Below are 17,510 nucleotides of genomic sequence, written 5' to 3'. Positions count from 1 at the left end.
TGGCTGCTGGGCAGCAAATGCCTATAATCTAAGGATTTGGAAGGTAGAGGGAGGAAGATCAAAAGTTCAAGGTCATCCTCTTCTGCATAGCAAATCAAAGACCAGTTTAGCATGAATGGCAGCGTTCTATAACTCACACTGAGTACAAGCGTCATGGAAACATAAGACTCTCTGAATCTGCAGTATTACTGTCACCTGGTGGCAGATCGCAGCACTCGGGTTGGGCCCTCCACACATCTCTCTCCTCCAGGCAGCTTCCCCATGCTCCTGAGCACCCTGTGGCAACACTCAGCACCATGGAGAGACGCGCCATCAACCTGACCTGGGCCAAACCCTTCGATGGCAACAGTCCCCTCATGCGCTACATCTTGGAGATGTCAGAAAACAGTAAGGTCCCCACTGTCACCTTCCCATGTCCCCACACAACGTGGCCAAAGGGGAACACGACCTGGAAGATTACCTGTGTGTGTCAGCCAGCCCCCATCAAACATTTCTTGGGCCTCTGAGAGCTTCCCCCTGGGCAGCCATGGCTTCCTCGAGTGTAAAAGGAGCAATGGTCTTACTTCCAGGATCACAAGTGACCCCAAAACAGCTGATGAGTTATTATGACTTCCCAGTAAGACTTGCACAGGGGAATCTGGCACAGTAGTATAGCCTGTAACCCCAGCACTTAGGAGGCCTAGGCAGGAGAATCATGAGTTCAAAGCCAACCTGGGCTTTGAACAATGTAGGGAGACAGGCTTGTGTGAGACCTGGCTAGCCAAGTGGCCTCAAAGATATCAGCTGTTGTTCTCACAAGTCCTCACTGTGAACTTCAGGGCTAGCAGTCAATCTGAATGATATCCTTGGTACATCTTTTCCAGAGTTCATTGATTCCAAGGAATGAGGCATCTCAATTCCTATGCAACCCCGCTTCCACTCCGCCCCCCCCATCTCCAACCCCAGGGTCACATGGGCTAGAGGAACCCAAAACAAGCAGACATGGTGACCTATACCAGGCCAAGTTAGGGAGATACTCACTCTCCTGCCAACCCAATGGAGAGGGCCAAGAAGGAAGAGTAAAATCCATCACATCACTGGCTGGTGAGATGGCTCAACCAGTAAAAGCACTTGCTGCCAAGCCTGATGACCTGAGTTCAGTCCTTGGGAACCACATGGTGGGAGAAAACCAGCTCTCTCAAATTGTCCTCTGACCTCCCATGCACACCATAGACACACACACACACACACACACACACACACACACACACACACACACAGACACACAGACACACAGACACACACACACAACACACACACACACACATTATATATATATATATATATATATAATATATATATAGGAAGTAAATTTGAAAATGAATTTTTTAAAAAAAGAAGCATGTCTCTCGCCCACCCACACAATGCCCCCCTACCCCAACAAGGAGCATGTCTCTCTCCTACCCACACAATGGCCCCTTCACCTCAATCCTATGTGTCTACAGATGCTCCATGGACCATCCTCCTTGCCAGTGTGGATCCAGAAGCTACTTCAGTGATGGTCAAGGGACTGGTTCCCGCTCGTTCCTACCAGTTCCGCCTCTGTGCTGTCAACGATGTGGGCAAAGGACAATTTAGCAAGGACACAGAAAGGTAAGGAGTGCAGGTGGCCCCAAGTGACACTCCACCTGCCTGCCACCAAACCAGGTGACAGACACATAGGGCAAGCCACAGGGTGGGTCTGGTTCTGTGTCTCTGCCTGCCTCAGGCCCCACCCAGTCTTCTACTCTATAGAATGGAGGAATAATCCCAGTCTTCTACTCTATAGAATGGGGGAATAATCCCAGTCTTCCACTCTATAGAATGGGGGAATGATCCAGTCTTCCACTCTATAGAATGGGGGAATGATCCAGTCTTCCACTCTATAGAATGGGGGAATGATCCAGTCTTCCACTCTATAGAATGGGGGAATGATCCCAGTCTTCCACTCTATAGAATGGGGGAATGATCCCAGTCTTCCACTCTATAGAATGGGGGAATGATCCAGTCTTCCACTCTATAGAATGGAGAATAATCCCAGTCTTCCACTCTATAGAATGGAGAATAATCCCAGTCTTCCACTCTATAGAATGGGGGAATGGTCCCAGTCTTCCACTCTGTAGAATGGGGAAATGATCCCAGTCCTCCACTCTATAGAATGGGGGAATGATCCCAGTCTTCCACTCTATAGAATGGGGGAATGATCCAGTCTTCCACTCTATAGAATGGAGAATAATCCCAGTCTTCCACTCTATAGAATGGGGGAATGGTCCCAGTCTTCCACTCTGTAGAATGGGGAAATGATCCCAGTCCTCCACTCTATAGAATGGGGGAATGATCCCAGTCTTCCACTCTATAGAATGGGGGAATGATCCCAGTCTTCTACTCTATAGAATGGGGGAATGATATGTGTGGCTTGTTTCCCAGGGAAGGCGTGAGGCTTCAATGAGATGAAGAGAGTTGTGGGTACAGCATGGTCCATGATAAGCATGAACAAGCCTGGGTCATTCCTGAGACCATGAGCTTGGCAAGTTCAAAGACTTCCCTGATTCTGCCCAGTCCCGTGGGCTTCCATCATGGTTCAAGAGACAAAAAGGTCCATGGGGAAGAGGGGCTCTTCAGTGCCCATGACCAATTCCAAACCTGATGCCAGACCCTGTGGGCGTCCTAGCAAAGCTCTCACAAGATGATGGAGACCAATAGGCAATCCACATCAAAGCCTCTCACAGTTAGCACACTTTTATGTAGAGGCTGGAACCTGCTCGGCTTACCTTGTATAAGAAGCAGCCACTTCTAATGGGAAAAAAGTTGTCACTTAAAACCTCAGAATGACTGTGTAGGACACAGTATGAGCACAGAGCTGTGCACTCGGCTCTTCAGAAGATGCCTCCAAGTTGGATGAGGAGGCATGGGCTTGTAATCCTCATGTTTGGGAGGTGGAAAGGAATCATGAGTTCAAGCTCAGCCAGGACTATAAATCAAGATTCAGGTCATCTGGGCTATAGAGTGAGACCCTGTCCCCCCCCAAAAAAAAAAAAAAAACAATGTGGCTTGGAAGACGACTCAGTGGGTAAAGTATTTGCTGCACAGGTGTGAAGACCTGAGCGCTGATCCTTGGTAACTGCTGGGCGTGATAGCACAGGCCTGTACCCTCATGCTGAGGAGACAGAGATGGGCAGATCCTGGGGTTCTCTGGCCAGCCAGTCTAACTGCAACAGCAGACTGAAAGTCAGTGAGAGACCAGGTCTCAAAAAAAAAAAAAAAGTGGGGGAAGGAGGGACGTGATGGTGCACACCTCCAAGTCCAGCACTCGAGGGGCAGAAGCAGGCAGTTCTCTGAGTTCAAGACCAGCCTGGTCTACAGATTGAGTTTGAGGACAGCCAAGGGCTACACAGAGAAGCCCTGCCTCAAACAAACAAAGTGGGTCGGTGAGATAACTCTGCAGGTAAAAGTGTCTGCTGCAAAACCTGATGACCTAAGAGTTTGACCCCCGGGGCCCATGTGGTGGAAGGAGAGAACCAACCAACTCCTGTAAGTTGTCTCTATGTGTGGCACACACGTGCATACACACACACACTAAAAGCTGCTTACTGAACATTTACTATGTGCCAGGCTGGGTCTGGCTTCCAGGTGGTACACTGAACAAGCAGTGGCTCAACCCCTGGGAAGTCACAATCACAGCAGGGAACCTCGAAGTGCCCAGAGCCCCTCCCCACTTCTGCTGTGCCTGTGGCTGTGCTGTGCACCATTCATACCCGTCAGGAATCTCTGTGCTAATAGCCCCGAGTCACTTCAGGAAAGGTTAAACTTTAAAAGCTGGGAGCAGACAGGACTGTTTAGGAAGCTATCCATCAGGGAGCAAAAACATAAAAAAAAAAATAAACAAAAGGGGAAAGACATCCATCAAAAATAATTAACTTTGGTTTTTAATGGACAAGTGTCAGTGGTGTGAAAAATATACGTGCCCAGAACACTGCGTTCCCCAGCAATGCCGTATAAAGAAACGCGGTGCTCAGTTTCAGAAGGCAGGCTGATGGCTGGGGCTCCCCTTCTCCAACCATTACCACCCACCCATCCTGGGGCTCTGCCTACCCAGTAAGGGGGTCTATGTAAGGCCCACCACCAAAGCCTGTGGGAAACGGTTGATACCCTATTCCTAAAACAATTAAGAATCCAGGCACGGGGCTGGAGAGATGACTCAGAGGTTAAGAGCACTGACTGCTCTTCCAGAGGTCCTGAGTTCAATTCCCAGCAACCATCCATTATGGGATCTGGTGCCCTCTTCTAGTGTGCAGGTATTCATGAAAGCAGAATGTTGTATACGTAATAAATAAATAAAATATTAAAAAAAAATAAAGAATCCAGGCACAGTAGCATGTGTCTGTAATCCTACACTCAGGAGGCTGGAGGAGAGTTACAAGTTCAAGGCCACCCTGGGCTGCAAAGCAAGGCCCTGTCTCAAAGCAAAGCAAAACAAAAATTCACAAAGGGACATTAACTGAGCTGCCCAACAGCACACGGCAAGGGTACAGAAATCCCCCCGGACAGTATGTAGTATGCCTGGCCTCTTTGTCACCTATCACACACCTGTGTAGATGGGGTGGAGATGGAGTAAAGGTCCAACCACACTTGCTGTTTTTTGCTCCAGGGTTTCCCTCCCCGAGGAGCCCCCCACGGCCCCTCCACAGAACGTCATTGCTAGCGGCCGGACCAACCAGTCCATCATGATCCAGTGGCAACCGCCTCCTGAGAGCCACCAGAATGGGATCCTCAAGGGTTACATCATCAGGTACAGGCCCAGCCTAGGGCCAGGAGGGCACCCTGCCCTGAGGGATGGGAGGTGGGAGTGGATTAGAAAACAGTACGAGCTGGGTGTTGGTGGCACACACCTTTAGTCCCAACACTCGTGAGGCAGAGGCAGGCGGATCTCTGTGAGTTCGAAGCCAGCCTGGTCTCCAAAGCGAGTGCCAGGATAGGCTCCAAAGCTACACAGAGAAACCCTGTCTCAAAAAACCAAAAAAAAAAAAAAAAAAAAAAAAAAAAAAGAAAGAAAGAAAGAAAAGAAAAGAAAAGAAAAGAAAAAAAAGAAAACAGTCAGAACCCATGGTCCATCCTTGCCGACTAACAAAGACCAGGTGATGAGAAAAGCCCACACTATGACAAGAGGGATTCACACCAAAATTGCAGAATGAACAACAGTGATAGCCTTGAAAACTGGTAGGAATGGCTGAACAAGAATGCAGTTTAATTCCTTCAAGGCTGCATGGAAGCCAGTGCTGCCATAGGACAGGGCTGATGCAGGAGCAGACATGAAGAAAGAGATGACTATGGCACAGCCAACCTCCCGCACACTTAGAATGTTCTACTGCAGGCCTGACTTCTGTCTAAAATAAGGTGTATCCAACCCTAGGACAGCCTGTCAAATAGGCTAGCTGTGAATGGGTCTCAACACAAAAATCTTATCCAAAACGTTATGAGACTTTTCTTTTTGCAATTTCTGTTTGAAATTCAATTGCACAGCTCTCAATATGAATTTTGTAGAAGACAGTGTGGTGTCACAGTATCCAAAGATTGGATAGGCCAGCTAGATGGAACACGAGTGGAGAAATTGATAGGGAAAGAATTGGCCAGAAGGAGGAAGTTATTTCTCTGGTTCTTGCTGAAAACAAAGGCCAGTTCTATGGACTCTTAAGCTTTGAATTTGATTGAGAATTCTTTCACTAGTTACCTAATAGAAAACACAGGAGCTGACCAGAGTAAAATGCTCCTAAATTCAAATAGCTCGGTGAGCAGTGACACCTGCCACCAAGCCTAAGGACTTGAGTTTTGAGTTCAATCCCTGGGATTGGAGAAAGACAATTCCTACAGATTGTCCTCTGACCTCCACAAGTGTACCATGGCATAAGCATGCCACCCACACAAATAAAATCTTTTAAATAATTTATGGGAGGAAGGGGAGGATTAGGAGTTCAAGGTTATCCTCTGCTACATAGTTGGAGTCCAGGATTCCTGGACGACATGATTAAACACACTCTCTAGACCTATACTGTCCAGCAAGGTAGCCAGCAGTCAACTGTCATGACTCAAAACTACACTAAAGTCAAATTCATTCCTCACTGGCATCAAACCCATGTCACTGGCCAACAGCCATGAGCTCTAGCAGTGACCCTATTAGACAGCCCAGATATAGCATATTGATGGAGGGTTCCCAGAATCATACATTTTAACAGACAGCACTGCTCTGGGCAGTTTGCTGTGCACAAGTCTGCAGGCTAACTCAACCCATTTTCACCTCTTCCTTAGATACTGCCTGGCCGGGCTGCCTGTCGGGTACCAATTTAAGAACATCACAGATGCTGATGTCAACAACCTGTTATTAGAGGACCTCATCATTTGGACCAATTATGAGATCGAGGTGGCTGCCTACAACAGTGCCGGGCTGGGCGTCTACAGCAGCAAAGTCACCGAGTGGACACTGCAGGGAGGTGGGTGGAGAAAGGGGCTGTGGAAGAGCAAGTGCATCCCTTTCTCCAGGTCCCTGGGCCTGTTGGGTTTCATGCCTGCTGGGCTGCCCAATGGCCAGTCATGCGCACCCCAGTCCATGTTGCTGACTTCACCTGGGCCTTCTTTATGGTGCTTGGGTGGCATCTCCACCCTCCATCAGGCTCCTGCTGGGTAGATGGCTGAGGGGAAGAGAGTGGTTAGGAGTCATGTGGGAAGAGGCATAGGGGCCTTCTGTGGTGTTTCACCTCAGCTGGATCACAAGACAGCATGGGAAATGACTCAGACAAATAGACTGAACTTGAATTAATCCAGAGAGCAGGAGAGGAAGGGGACCGTTGGTTTGGTCAAGCATTGTCTCTGGAGTCTGCATGTGTCCTCTACCATGCTGGACAAGCTGAATGGGCAGTCCCTGAGCTATAACCCATCTCTTGGCCTCCTATAGTTCCCACGGTTCCCCCAGGCAACGTGCATGCAGAAGCCACCAATTCTACAACCATCCGCTTCACCTGGAATGCCCCCAGCCCCCAGTTCATCAATGGCATCAACCAGGGCTACAAGGTAGGTGAGGGTCTCTTCTACCCTTTGAAAGGAGCCTGGGGGTGCTCAAGGTGAGAGAGGGGAGGAATGGGAGGCTCCTGGGAAGAACGGTGGGGTCACTGTGGGTTTCTGAAACCAGACCCCAACAGGCAGAGGTCACAGATAGAAGCAGAGGATGCCCCACCATGACTTTGTAGGTCACATACAGGCTTCTGTGATAGCACACAGTGCTCCCGCTGTCACCTGAAAGAGGCTGTGCCCAGTGTACTCCAGCCACAAACAAGGCCTGTACACCTGGACATAGGCATAATCCACCAGAACAATGCAGCCGTCACTCCCTACCACTCTGGTGTGGCTGTCACATGCCACCTACCAGGCAAGTCTCCATGGGCTGTACTTGACCCCACACACGGTGCAGGCAAAGGTGTGGGACTAGGACTCAGGCAGACTTGGACTAAAATCCCAGGTCACCTCTTGCTGACTGATGTCTTGGATTTTGGTGTGGATGCCATGCCCTCTCCTTATATCCTCATGAATGTCTATGACCTCATCCTCTCTTCTTGCAAAAGCACCAGTCATACTGGGTTGGGGTCTGTCCCTAGAGACCTCACTTAACTTTAACCAGCACTTTAAAGGTCCAAGTTCCGAACACAGCCACCCTCCTGGAGTTGGGCTTAGAACTTTGACACATGATGTCTGCACAGACACAATCCAGCCAACAACCAATGGAAGCATCTGAGTTGTAGCTATGCCAACACTGGTTGGTTTTCTGGCCAGTTTAACCGCTTGGCATTTGAACTTCTCAGCCATCCTGTCCTGAATCCCATTCCTGGGGTCCCCTTCTTCTCCTGCAAGGAAGCCTGCTTTCCTCTGAGAGAACTGAGGACATACTGCATAGCACAGTGAAAACTCCATATCTGAAGGGGCCGCAGGTGCTTGCCCTCAGCAGGTGGGGGCAGGTAGACAGATGCCATGTGCTCATTTCCAGGATTTAAAAAAAAAAAAGCAGGGAATTTAGGGGAAGCCAGGGGAATAGAGAGACAACTGCAAACTCTGGGTTTGAGCTATGAGCCCTGGTGATTTCAAGGTGACAGCTGCCATATCCTCAAGTCCCCTGCACTGAGTCTGCGCAGGTACCACAGCCAAGATCATCTGTAGGACAAGTGTCTGCACCATTGTGACTGTGAGGTTGGGAGGCAGGAGAGGAAGGACGGACGATTGTTTTTGCAAAAATGATGTTCTACTTGTACTAGGAGCAAGCTAGGGACCAGAGCTGGGCCACACCTTCATTCCCACAAAGGCGGAGAGCATGGGTCAAAAGGAGTCTTTCTGGGATAGGGGCTGCAGCCCGAGCTTGTGGTTGCTGACTGGCCAGAAAAGGCTGCTAATTGGGACTCAGGGGAGGGAAAGAGGTCTGCATGGCTGTGGAGCACAGAGGCCGAGCTGGGAACAATTAAGTTTCTGGCTGCCAAGCCTAAGCATAAGTTTTATTCTGCGTGTGGGAAGGATGAGCTACCAACTTCTAAGGCAAAAAGCTCCCCAAGGGCTGGAAGGCCAGCAAGTGGCCAGGACAACTAGGGCAATGGCCTATAGTGACCCAGAACAAGAAGACAATGCAGAAGCCCCCAACCCTGCTTGATGCCAGGCTCATCCCATTCTCTGTGCTCGGGAACTGTGCCATATAGGCCAATGGCCACTAGCTGACCAATAGTTTGAGCACAGGAGCTCATGGGGCAGTCACAGGGCATCACACTTACAGGGATTGCTTACCCAATACCAGGCAGCCAGCTGCCTACGCCACTCATTCTCCCATGCAAGACCCCTAAGAACTAAGCCTTGTGATCATCACCCAACTTCCCAAAGGAAGAAACTGAGTCATGGAAGAGAAGTCACTGTTCACAGTCTAAAAGTAACTGAGAGAGCAGATTGAGCCCAAAGCCATGTTTTTTCTTACATTAAAAGAGAAAACATAGCGCTGGATGGGTGGCTCAGTGGGTAAGAACACTCAGTGCTCTTGCAGAGGACACAGGTTCAGTTCCCAGCACCAAAGTGGCGGCTCAGAGCTATCTGTTAACTCCAGCTCCAAGGGATCTGATACCCTCTGGCCTCTGCAAGCATCTGCATCCTTGTGGTGCAGATGAACACATACAGGTACACACACACACATACACATTAAAAAACAGAACAGGATAGGCAGGTAGACAGACAGACAGATAGATATACAGATAGATTGGGGAGGCTCATGTAACCCAGGCTGGCCTTAAATTCAGTATGCAACCAAAGGTGACTTTGACCTTCTGATCCTCCTGCCTCCACTTCCAAGTCCTAGGATTACAACATGTACGACCACATCTGGTTTATGAAGTGCTGGGGATTGAACCCAGAGCTTCAAGCACTCTAGGCAAGCACCCTACCAACTGAGCTACAGCCTCAACCCTGTTTTTAATTATAAAATGATATCTACAATTTGATGTTTGGGGAGTACAAGTGAATAAAAGTGAAGGTCTTTTCTCTTTGTTTCTTCAGCCTTCAGAGTATCTATGGGGAGTGGGATGGTTGTCCCTTAGACATATCATAGGAAAGATTCCGTCCTTTAAACTATTAGAATGTTTGAACATCTACAGGAGTTGGAGGAAGATTCAAATGACCACTACCACCATCTCCACCTTCAGTGTGACCAAGTCATAGTCAGCTCCTCCCTGTACCTCTCAGCTCCTTAGCCCAGTGGTTCTCACCCATCCTAATGCTTTGACCGTGTAACACAGTTCCTCATCTTATGGCAACCCCCAACCATAAAATAATTCCATTGCTACTTCATAACCCTAATTTTGCTACTCTTATGAGTTGCACTGTAAATATCTGATTTGGAAGATACCTGATATGCTACCCCCAAAGGAGTCACAGCCCACAGGTTGAGAACCACTGCCTTAGCCCATCCTGAGGAACTTGCTGAAGCGAATCTGAGGTAGTTTGTAGCATCATCCCTAAATATTCTTGTAGGGAAAGCTTCTATACAAGGTCTCTCTATTAAAAATAAACTCACATTGACCACATCGCCATACCTAAAAACCGTCAACCATCCCATAATTACATATCCTGCCAGCCTTTGGATTTCTATGATGGTCTCTCAACCAGTTCCTGCTACTGGCTGATTTATATATTCCTAGATGTAGATAAAGGCCACCCAGTTACTGTCAGCTAAGGGTTTGCATTTAAAGTCTCCGTTGATCTTAGAGTCCCCCCTCATCTTCTCTCTCTCTCTCTCTCTCTCTCTCCCTCTCTCTCTCTCTCTCCCTCTTTCTTTCTCTCTCATGATTTATTTGGCAAAGAAACTTAGTCATTCATCCAATGAATTTTCCACAGGCCTGGATTTTGCTGATTGCCTCCCTATGGGGTCATTTAACACATTCCTCTGAGTACTATATCTGCAGTAAATTGGAATGTAGAGCTAGCAGCCAATTGGATTCAAGTTTGTTTGATTACCTTTTTTGCAAGGATATGGGGGTCCCCAAATGGTGCTGTGTGTTGACATCAGAAGGTGCCAAGTTTGATTTTCTCTTTAATTGTGAACTTGGTGGCTATGGACAGCCCTTGTAGGGTTTGCGATTTTAATAGGAATACAAAATAAGGGCGGAAAAACACTGTCATTTCTTCTTGATTAGCTGAAATACCTTCAGGAAGGAAGAAAGGAGGGGGAGAAAGGGAGGGAAGGAAATCAAGAGACAGGAAGGAAGGAAAATGATGTTTCCCTTTGTCAGTTTTGTACTACGTTAGGAAAAATTAAAAACTCCATTCTTTTCCACGGCCTCTCACTTCTCAGCATTATAAAGTAGTTCCCTAGCATATTCTAAGGCGACAGTTAAGTTTGGGTTGGAGGAGGTGCCTTTGGCTCCCTTTTGCTTTTAGTGATGTCATTGTGTACATGAGAATTGTTAAACACATCTGCTATGCTCCAACCCACCGTGGTTATTATCCTTATCATTGCCAAATGATCACTGGTCCCTTCAAGTTGGCTCCTGAGTCTTTTTCAACATGGTCCCAGGAGTCTCTGATGGCTGCCTGGCTGTCTGGGATGACAAGATACTTCAAGCTATATAAATGTATATGAAATTAACATACAAATTTTGCCAGGGTTGGCAGTGCAGGCCCATAATCCCAGCCGTGTAGCAGGCTGAGGCCAGGACTACAAGGTCCAGGACTGCCTGAGCTTGGCATTCAAGGCTGCCCTAATGTGATTTCTGTTGCTGTGATAAAGACCATGACCAAAAGCAACTTGGGAAGGAAAGGCTTTCTTTTGGCTTACACATCCCAATCATCATCCATCACAGAAGGAAGCCAGAACAGAACTTGGAAGCAGAACCTGAAGCAGAGGCCATGGAGGAGTGCTGCTTGCTGGCTTGCTCTCCATGATTTGCTCAGCCTGCTTTCTTATACACCTAGGACCTCCTGCCCAGGAGTGACGCTGCCCACAGTAAGCTGTAGTTAGTCCCTGCCACATCAATCATTAATGAAGAAAAATGCCCCCACAGACTTTTTACTATGGGTCAACCTGATGGTGACATTGTCTCAGTTGAGTTCCCTTTTCTCAGATGACTCGGCCTGTGTCAAGTGCCAAGAGAAAAAAAGAAAAAAGAAAAGACTGAGACATGGCCAAACTGAGCAATTCAGTGAGACCCTGTCTCAAAATAAAAAATGAGGAGAGAACTGGGATGTAGCTCAGTAGTGAGAGGTTTGCCTGGCACATGTGAGTCCTCAGGTTCAAACCCCAGCCCAGGGAGGAGAAAAATCTCTTCACTCTACCTGGGGTCAGACATTTTCCCAAGGAACTCTAGGTCCCTTGAGATAGGAATAATCATAAGATAGTGTGATGTGGCTACTAGGAATGTTTCTTGCTCCAAAGATAGTATTGTTTTTAGACTCTGTTAGTTGACAGCAGGAAGGAGATTTGTTTTAATAAAATGCATACCAATAGGGCTGGAGACGTGGCTCAGTTGGTGGTGTTTGCCTGGCATGCCGGAAGCCTGGGTTCCATCTCACAAGGCCACATAAATCAGGTGTGATAACACCTGTAATGCTAGCACTCTTGTGGAGGGAGGAGGAGAACCAGAGGTCTAGGGTCACTCTGGCTACATAGCAAGTTCAAGGACAATCTAGGCTGCATAAAACCCTGTCTCAGAAAAAGAGGGAGAGGGTACTAGTAATTTCCATTCAACATCAAGATTGCAAGCTTTCTTGTAAGTCATTGGTCTTTTGTCCACAGGGGAAAAAAAAAAAATCCAGGTCTTGCACCGATTGCTTGGTACCAGTTCATCCCACAGACACATAGCTAGAGAACAGCGATGGGAGTGTGATCAACAGCCCCAAATTCTCAGCATCTTTTCTGGTCTTGGGATGTAACCATGAGGGTTCCACTTCACACAGCTCTGCTGCCATCTGTTTTGAAGAGCTTCCCTGGCTGCAGGTTTTCCACAGTTCAGTGCCCTCTCGGGTTCATCAACTTCATGTAGGGTTTGATTTTCAGGGATTGATTTTTCTATTTAATTTCATCCTATAATTATGTACAATATTTATATGGTTTCAAAGTAAAAATCCACAAAACAAGTTTTAAGAAGGTCAGCCTTGGACTGGGGAGATGATTCACTTGCCATGCAAGCCCGACAGCCTGAGCGCCTGGGGTTGCTGCCCTCAGATCTGTCCCAGCCTCCCGTTCTGAAGGGGGCACCTTTAAGACATAGAATCGTTGTCACAGATAGGCTTTGGCCATGCTTCTCCTGGGATGTCTCCAAGAACAGGGGGGAAAGGAAGGAAGCAAGAAGAAGGAAGGAAGGAAGGGGGGAGAGGAGGGAAAGGAAGGAAGGAAGGAAGGAAGGAAGGAAGGAAGGAAGGAAGGGGGGAGAGGAGGGAAAGGAAGGAAGGAAGGAAGAGGTGAGGGAGGAAAGGAAGCCAGGGAGGGGAGGGGAAGGGAGAGGGAGGGAGAAAGGAAGGACTGGCCCTGTACTGCGAATTCATCAGCGGATTAACCCATTGATTATATGAGAGCATTTATTAATAAACCACCTCTCAATAATTGAGCCTATCAGCCGGGAACCAAGCCTTCCACACAGGAGCCTTTGGGCAGGAGGGCTGGGGTACTTTATATCCAAACCATAACACCCAGAAATCTGGGGAGCTTTGTGACCCTACCATTCCATACTCCCACAAGTTACACATCTGACCAAGCCGTCTTGGGATGCCATGGCCCTGCTGCTGTTTTGGGTCACAGGTGTGAAGCTTGGGGACAAAGTTAATATGGTTGGTCCTCAGAGTCACACTTCCCTTGACTTGTGCACATCCCCATGGATCATTTTTTGTGGGCAAGACCCAGAGATACTATCTTAAGACATCTGTAAAGAAACTGTCTTTCCTTTATTTCGTTTAAAATGGTAGTGATTGTAATTAGCTTAAGCCCAATAAAATAATATTTACCCAAATTTTACACTGGCTGGGGAACACACCACACAATTAATTCCAACAGCATAATTAATTCAAATTTACATTAATTAAATTAAATTAAAACATTAAACTCATTTCTTCATCTACTCCTAGGAAGTTGGGCAATTTAATTGCTATGAAACAAGATAACTAAAATAAAGAGGATATTTAACATACTTATTAAATGCCACTTAGTATTTCTGATTAGTATTTTTAGGGTCTAATTAGTGTCTAATTAACTTGCTATAGGCTATCTTTTCACAATACCAATTAAATTTCAAAACATCCTTTATAAACATCCGGCCCTGAAAAAGAAAAGATTAAGCATTGTATGGGTGCGAGTTAATCAGGAGACATTGGCGTGGTATTGTTTTATATCTATAAATACCATGCTTATTAAAACTCTTCAAGTGTAGCTTCTCACCATTAATTGCTATTTAATCAACTTCAAATAAATGAGGAAATCTCTGGGACCAGCTGCCATTGTTGGAGACAGATGAAGGGCCCAGAAAAGAAGAGCAGGAGGTAAGAGTGCAGGAGAGGACGGGGCGGGCGCAGGACGAGGAGGAGGAGAGGCAGGCTACCAAAGGAAAGAAGGAAAATACAGAGAGAGATGGGGGAGAAAGCAATGGGGTCCAGATGGTCTCTCTCTTGTCATCTCCTCTCCTCTCCTCTGGGTGAAATGTGAGATTGACAGCCTGACCTGGAACAAGCGTAAGACAATAGCAATTGACACCGCTATAATATAGGCCCTTGGAGAATCCCATGGGAAAACTAGCCAGTAGGAAAACAGGGGTAGCAATTCCAGATCCTCAGCTTTCCCTGCTGTGTGACATAGTGCAAGTGAATTGACCTTTCTGAGCCTTGTCTTTGCACTAAAGGCGTGGTTTGTGGATGTGTGACCTTCGTGGATACCCAGCACTCCAGGCTTAGAAGAGCTTCACCTTGGTGAACTGCTCTGCCTTAGTCATTTGAAAGAAATTTTTCTCTAAAGGGCCTCTGGTTTGGGTTTGTGCCCAATCCTCTGATGAGGAAAATGGTTCTGGTGAAACATCTCCCTTGTAGGATAGCTGGGAGGAAGGGGTAACATGTCCCTATGGGAAGCGCCCAGTATCGTGTCTTGCCTGGAGTCAGAGGCCAAGACACTCAAAGCACCCAGAGTGCACACAGGAGTGACTACCTGTCTTGTCTCTCTCTTCCCTGGGATGAGTGACCACAGGAACAGTGTCCATTGGCCCAACCTGTGGGAGGGAGCTTCACTTTTTCTAGAACATTCTTCTGGTCTCTCCTCAGCTGATTGCCTGGGAGCCAACACAAGAAGAAGAGGTTACCATGGTGACTGCCAGGCCCAACTTTCAAGACAGCATCCACGTGGGCTTTGTGTCTGGTCTGAAAAAATTCACAGAGTATTTCACATCAGTGCTGTGCTTCACCACGCCAGGAGATGGGCCTCGAAGCAGCCCCCAACTGGTGCGAACCCATGAGGATGGTAGGTGCCATGTGCCTTGGCTCTACCCCCAGCTCTACTCCCACCCACCCACCCAGGCCCTTGGGAAGTCCCTGGGCATCCTGTAACACAGTGGCCATCCTATATAGGATGGCCATGCTCTGACTCTAATGAGCACTGGTGGGTGGGGGATACTTTTGGGAACAGTACCTGGGCCCGTGGGACATCTGAGCTTCAATGACATCTTGGACACCTCGCTGAAGGTCAGCTGGCAGGAGCCTGGAGAGAAGAACGGCATCCTGACAGGTAGGCTCGATGAGGCTCCTGAGCCCAAGGGTGGGTCACATGGGGGCTGGGGTAATCAGCTAGTCTGTCCCCTGCCTACAGCCAGCTCCCATCCAGACCTCCCCACTGAGCCAAACTCCCAGATCTTAGTTTTGCACTTCCAATCTACAGAACATCTCAGGGCTCCTGCCCCCACTTCTGCAGAACCTCAGGGTTTTGAGAACCTTAAGGGTCTGTCACAATATGTTGTGCTCTTTGCCTGCAATCCCTGCCCATAAGGGACATGCCACTGAGACTCCACCAGGGCCCCAGGCATGACACCAGCAGCTCCCATCTCCATTGGTCCCTCTGCTCCTGGAGTGAACCAAACCACCAAGCTAGAGAAGGAGTGAAAATTGGAATAAGGATCAGGGTCAATGCACAGTCTCAACCTAGCTTACACTTCCACTGTGAACTCTTGCCAGGATACCGGATCTCCTGGGAAGAGTACAACAGAACCAATACCCGTGTGACCCACTACCTGCCCAACGTAACCCTGGAGTACAGAGTCACAGGCCTCACAGCACTTACCACTTACACTATCGAGGTGGCCGCTATGACCTCTAAGGGCCAGGGCCAGGTGTCGGCCTCCACCATCTCATCTGGTGTGCCTCCAGGTGAGTAACTCCCATTAGGATTCCTGTGTCTGCTCTGCTAAGCAACACTCATTCTGGAGGGGGCTTTGTCTGCCTGGTCTGCTGATTAGCTGGTTGGTTGGTTGGTTGGTTGTGGTTGATTAATGGTTGATTGGTGGGCTGGTGCTTGATTGGTGGTTGATTGGTAGGTTGGTGATTGGTTTGTTGGATGGTTGGTTGGTTGGTTGGTTACTGATTGGTTGGTTGGTTTGTTGGTGGTTGGATGATTGGTTGGTGGGTTGGTTGTTGGTTGGTTGGTTGGTGGTTGATAGGTTGGTTTGTTGGTTGTTTGTTGGTTGACTGGTTGCTAATTGGTTGGTAGTTTGTTGGTAGTTGGTTAATTGGTTTGTTAATAGCTGGTTGATTGGTGGGTTGGTGGTTGGTTGGTTGGTTGGTTGGTAGCTTGGTGATTGGTTGGTTGATTGGTTGCTGATTGGTTGGTTGTTTATTGGTGGTTGGTTAGTTGGTTTGTTAGTAATTGTTTGGTTTGTTGATTGGTGGGTTGGTGGTTTATTGGCTGGTGTTTGTTTGGCTGGTGGTTGGTTGGCTGGTGGTTGGTTGGTTGGTTGTTTTAATACAGGGTCTGTAGCTTAGGCTGCCATTGAACTCACAGTAGTCCCATTCTATAGCCTCCTGAGTAACTGGGATTACAAGCATGAAACACTGCACCAAGGTTCCTGTCTATTTTAGGAACAAAGTCTTACCATGCAACCCATGCTGACCTCAAACTTTGCAGAATTCTGACCTCAGATTTCCCAGTGCTTGGATTGCTAGTGTGAACCACCATACACTTGGAGGGGATCTATCTTGGGATAATGTTAATTATCCTCCCACAGGGTTCTTCTCTTGACTTGTCTTGTGAGCCCGGGGTCCTACTCTGAAAGATAATCCTTACTGTCCATATTGGACTTCAGCTTGTGGGCAGACTTCTTGTGGCATGGTCAAACAAGATGGGAATAATTTGAGCCCCAAACACAAGCACTAGCCAAGTCAGACATTACCTCTAGGCCTCAGTTTGCCCATTTGTACATATACAAAGTTGGGCCGGAACACCATGTGGTCCTATCCAGATCAGAAAGGCTGCCTGGATGACCCAGCCAGATTGCCTGGACCTGCCCACTGAAGTGGTGAAGGCACCTCAGGCTCCTTCAACCCCCAGTGACAACATGAATCAGTAATACTGTTGGTATCTGTATGGGATGTGTCAGGTCTAAAGTTATAGGCTTTCTGTGCCTTCTCAGTGCAGTTCCCTGCTCTATGTGGTCATTACTGTCACCATTATTCTGAGTCATAAAGAGGGAGGTAGATTGCCATGTCAGTCACTCCTCTTGATACGGTGACAAAATGCCTGACAAATTCAACTTAAAGAAGAAGGATTTGGGGGGCTGGAGAGATGGCTCAGAGGTTAAGAGCACTGACTGCTCTTCCAGAGGTCCTGAGTTCAATTCCAGAAACCACATGGTGGCTCTATAATGAGGTCTTCTATAATGCGATCTGGTGCCCTCTTCTGGTGTGCAGATACACATGGAAGCAGTATGATGTGTACATAATAAATACATAAATCTTTAAAAAAA

At 47.8% G+C, this 17,510-nt stretch overlaps 1 protein-coding gene across 2 annotated transcripts in view; it reads left to right on the top strand.

Moving 5' to 3' along the window:
- The window catches only part of Sdk2 (sidekick cell adhesion molecule 2), a 277,455-nt gene that overhangs the window by 202,999 nt on the left and 56,946 nt on the right, over positions 1-17,510 (top strand). For both annotated transcript variants that reach the window (XM_027425763.2, XM_027425764.2), the window contains exons 14-21: positions 251-387; positions 1,485-1,632; positions 4,667-4,807; positions 6,322-6,503; positions 6,965-7,080; positions 14,824-15,019; positions 15,185-15,283; positions 15,727-15,918. In XM_027425763.2, coding sequence (XP_027281564.1) covers positions 251-387; positions 1,485-1,632; positions 4,667-4,807; positions 6,322-6,503; positions 6,965-7,080; positions 14,824-15,019; positions 15,185-15,283; positions 15,727-15,918 — 1,211 coding nt within the window. The remainder of the gene's footprint in view (positions 1-250; positions 388-1,484; positions 1,633-4,666; positions 4,808-6,321; positions 6,504-6,964; positions 7,081-14,823; positions 15,020-15,184; positions 15,284-15,726; positions 15,919-17,510) is intronic.

This window comes from Cricetulus griseus, chromosome 7 (genome assembly GCF_003668045.3).
Source record: "Cricetulus griseus strain 17A/GY chromosome 7, alternate assembly CriGri-PICRH-1.0, whole genome shotgun sequence".
In the NCBI taxonomy this organism is placed as follows: domain Eukaryota; kingdom Metazoa; phylum Chordata; class Mammalia; order Rodentia; family Cricetidae; genus Cricetulus; species Cricetulus griseus.
The sequence above is the reverse complement of the archived record's forward strand: the minus strand, read 5'-3'. Positions and strand labels throughout refer to the sequence as shown.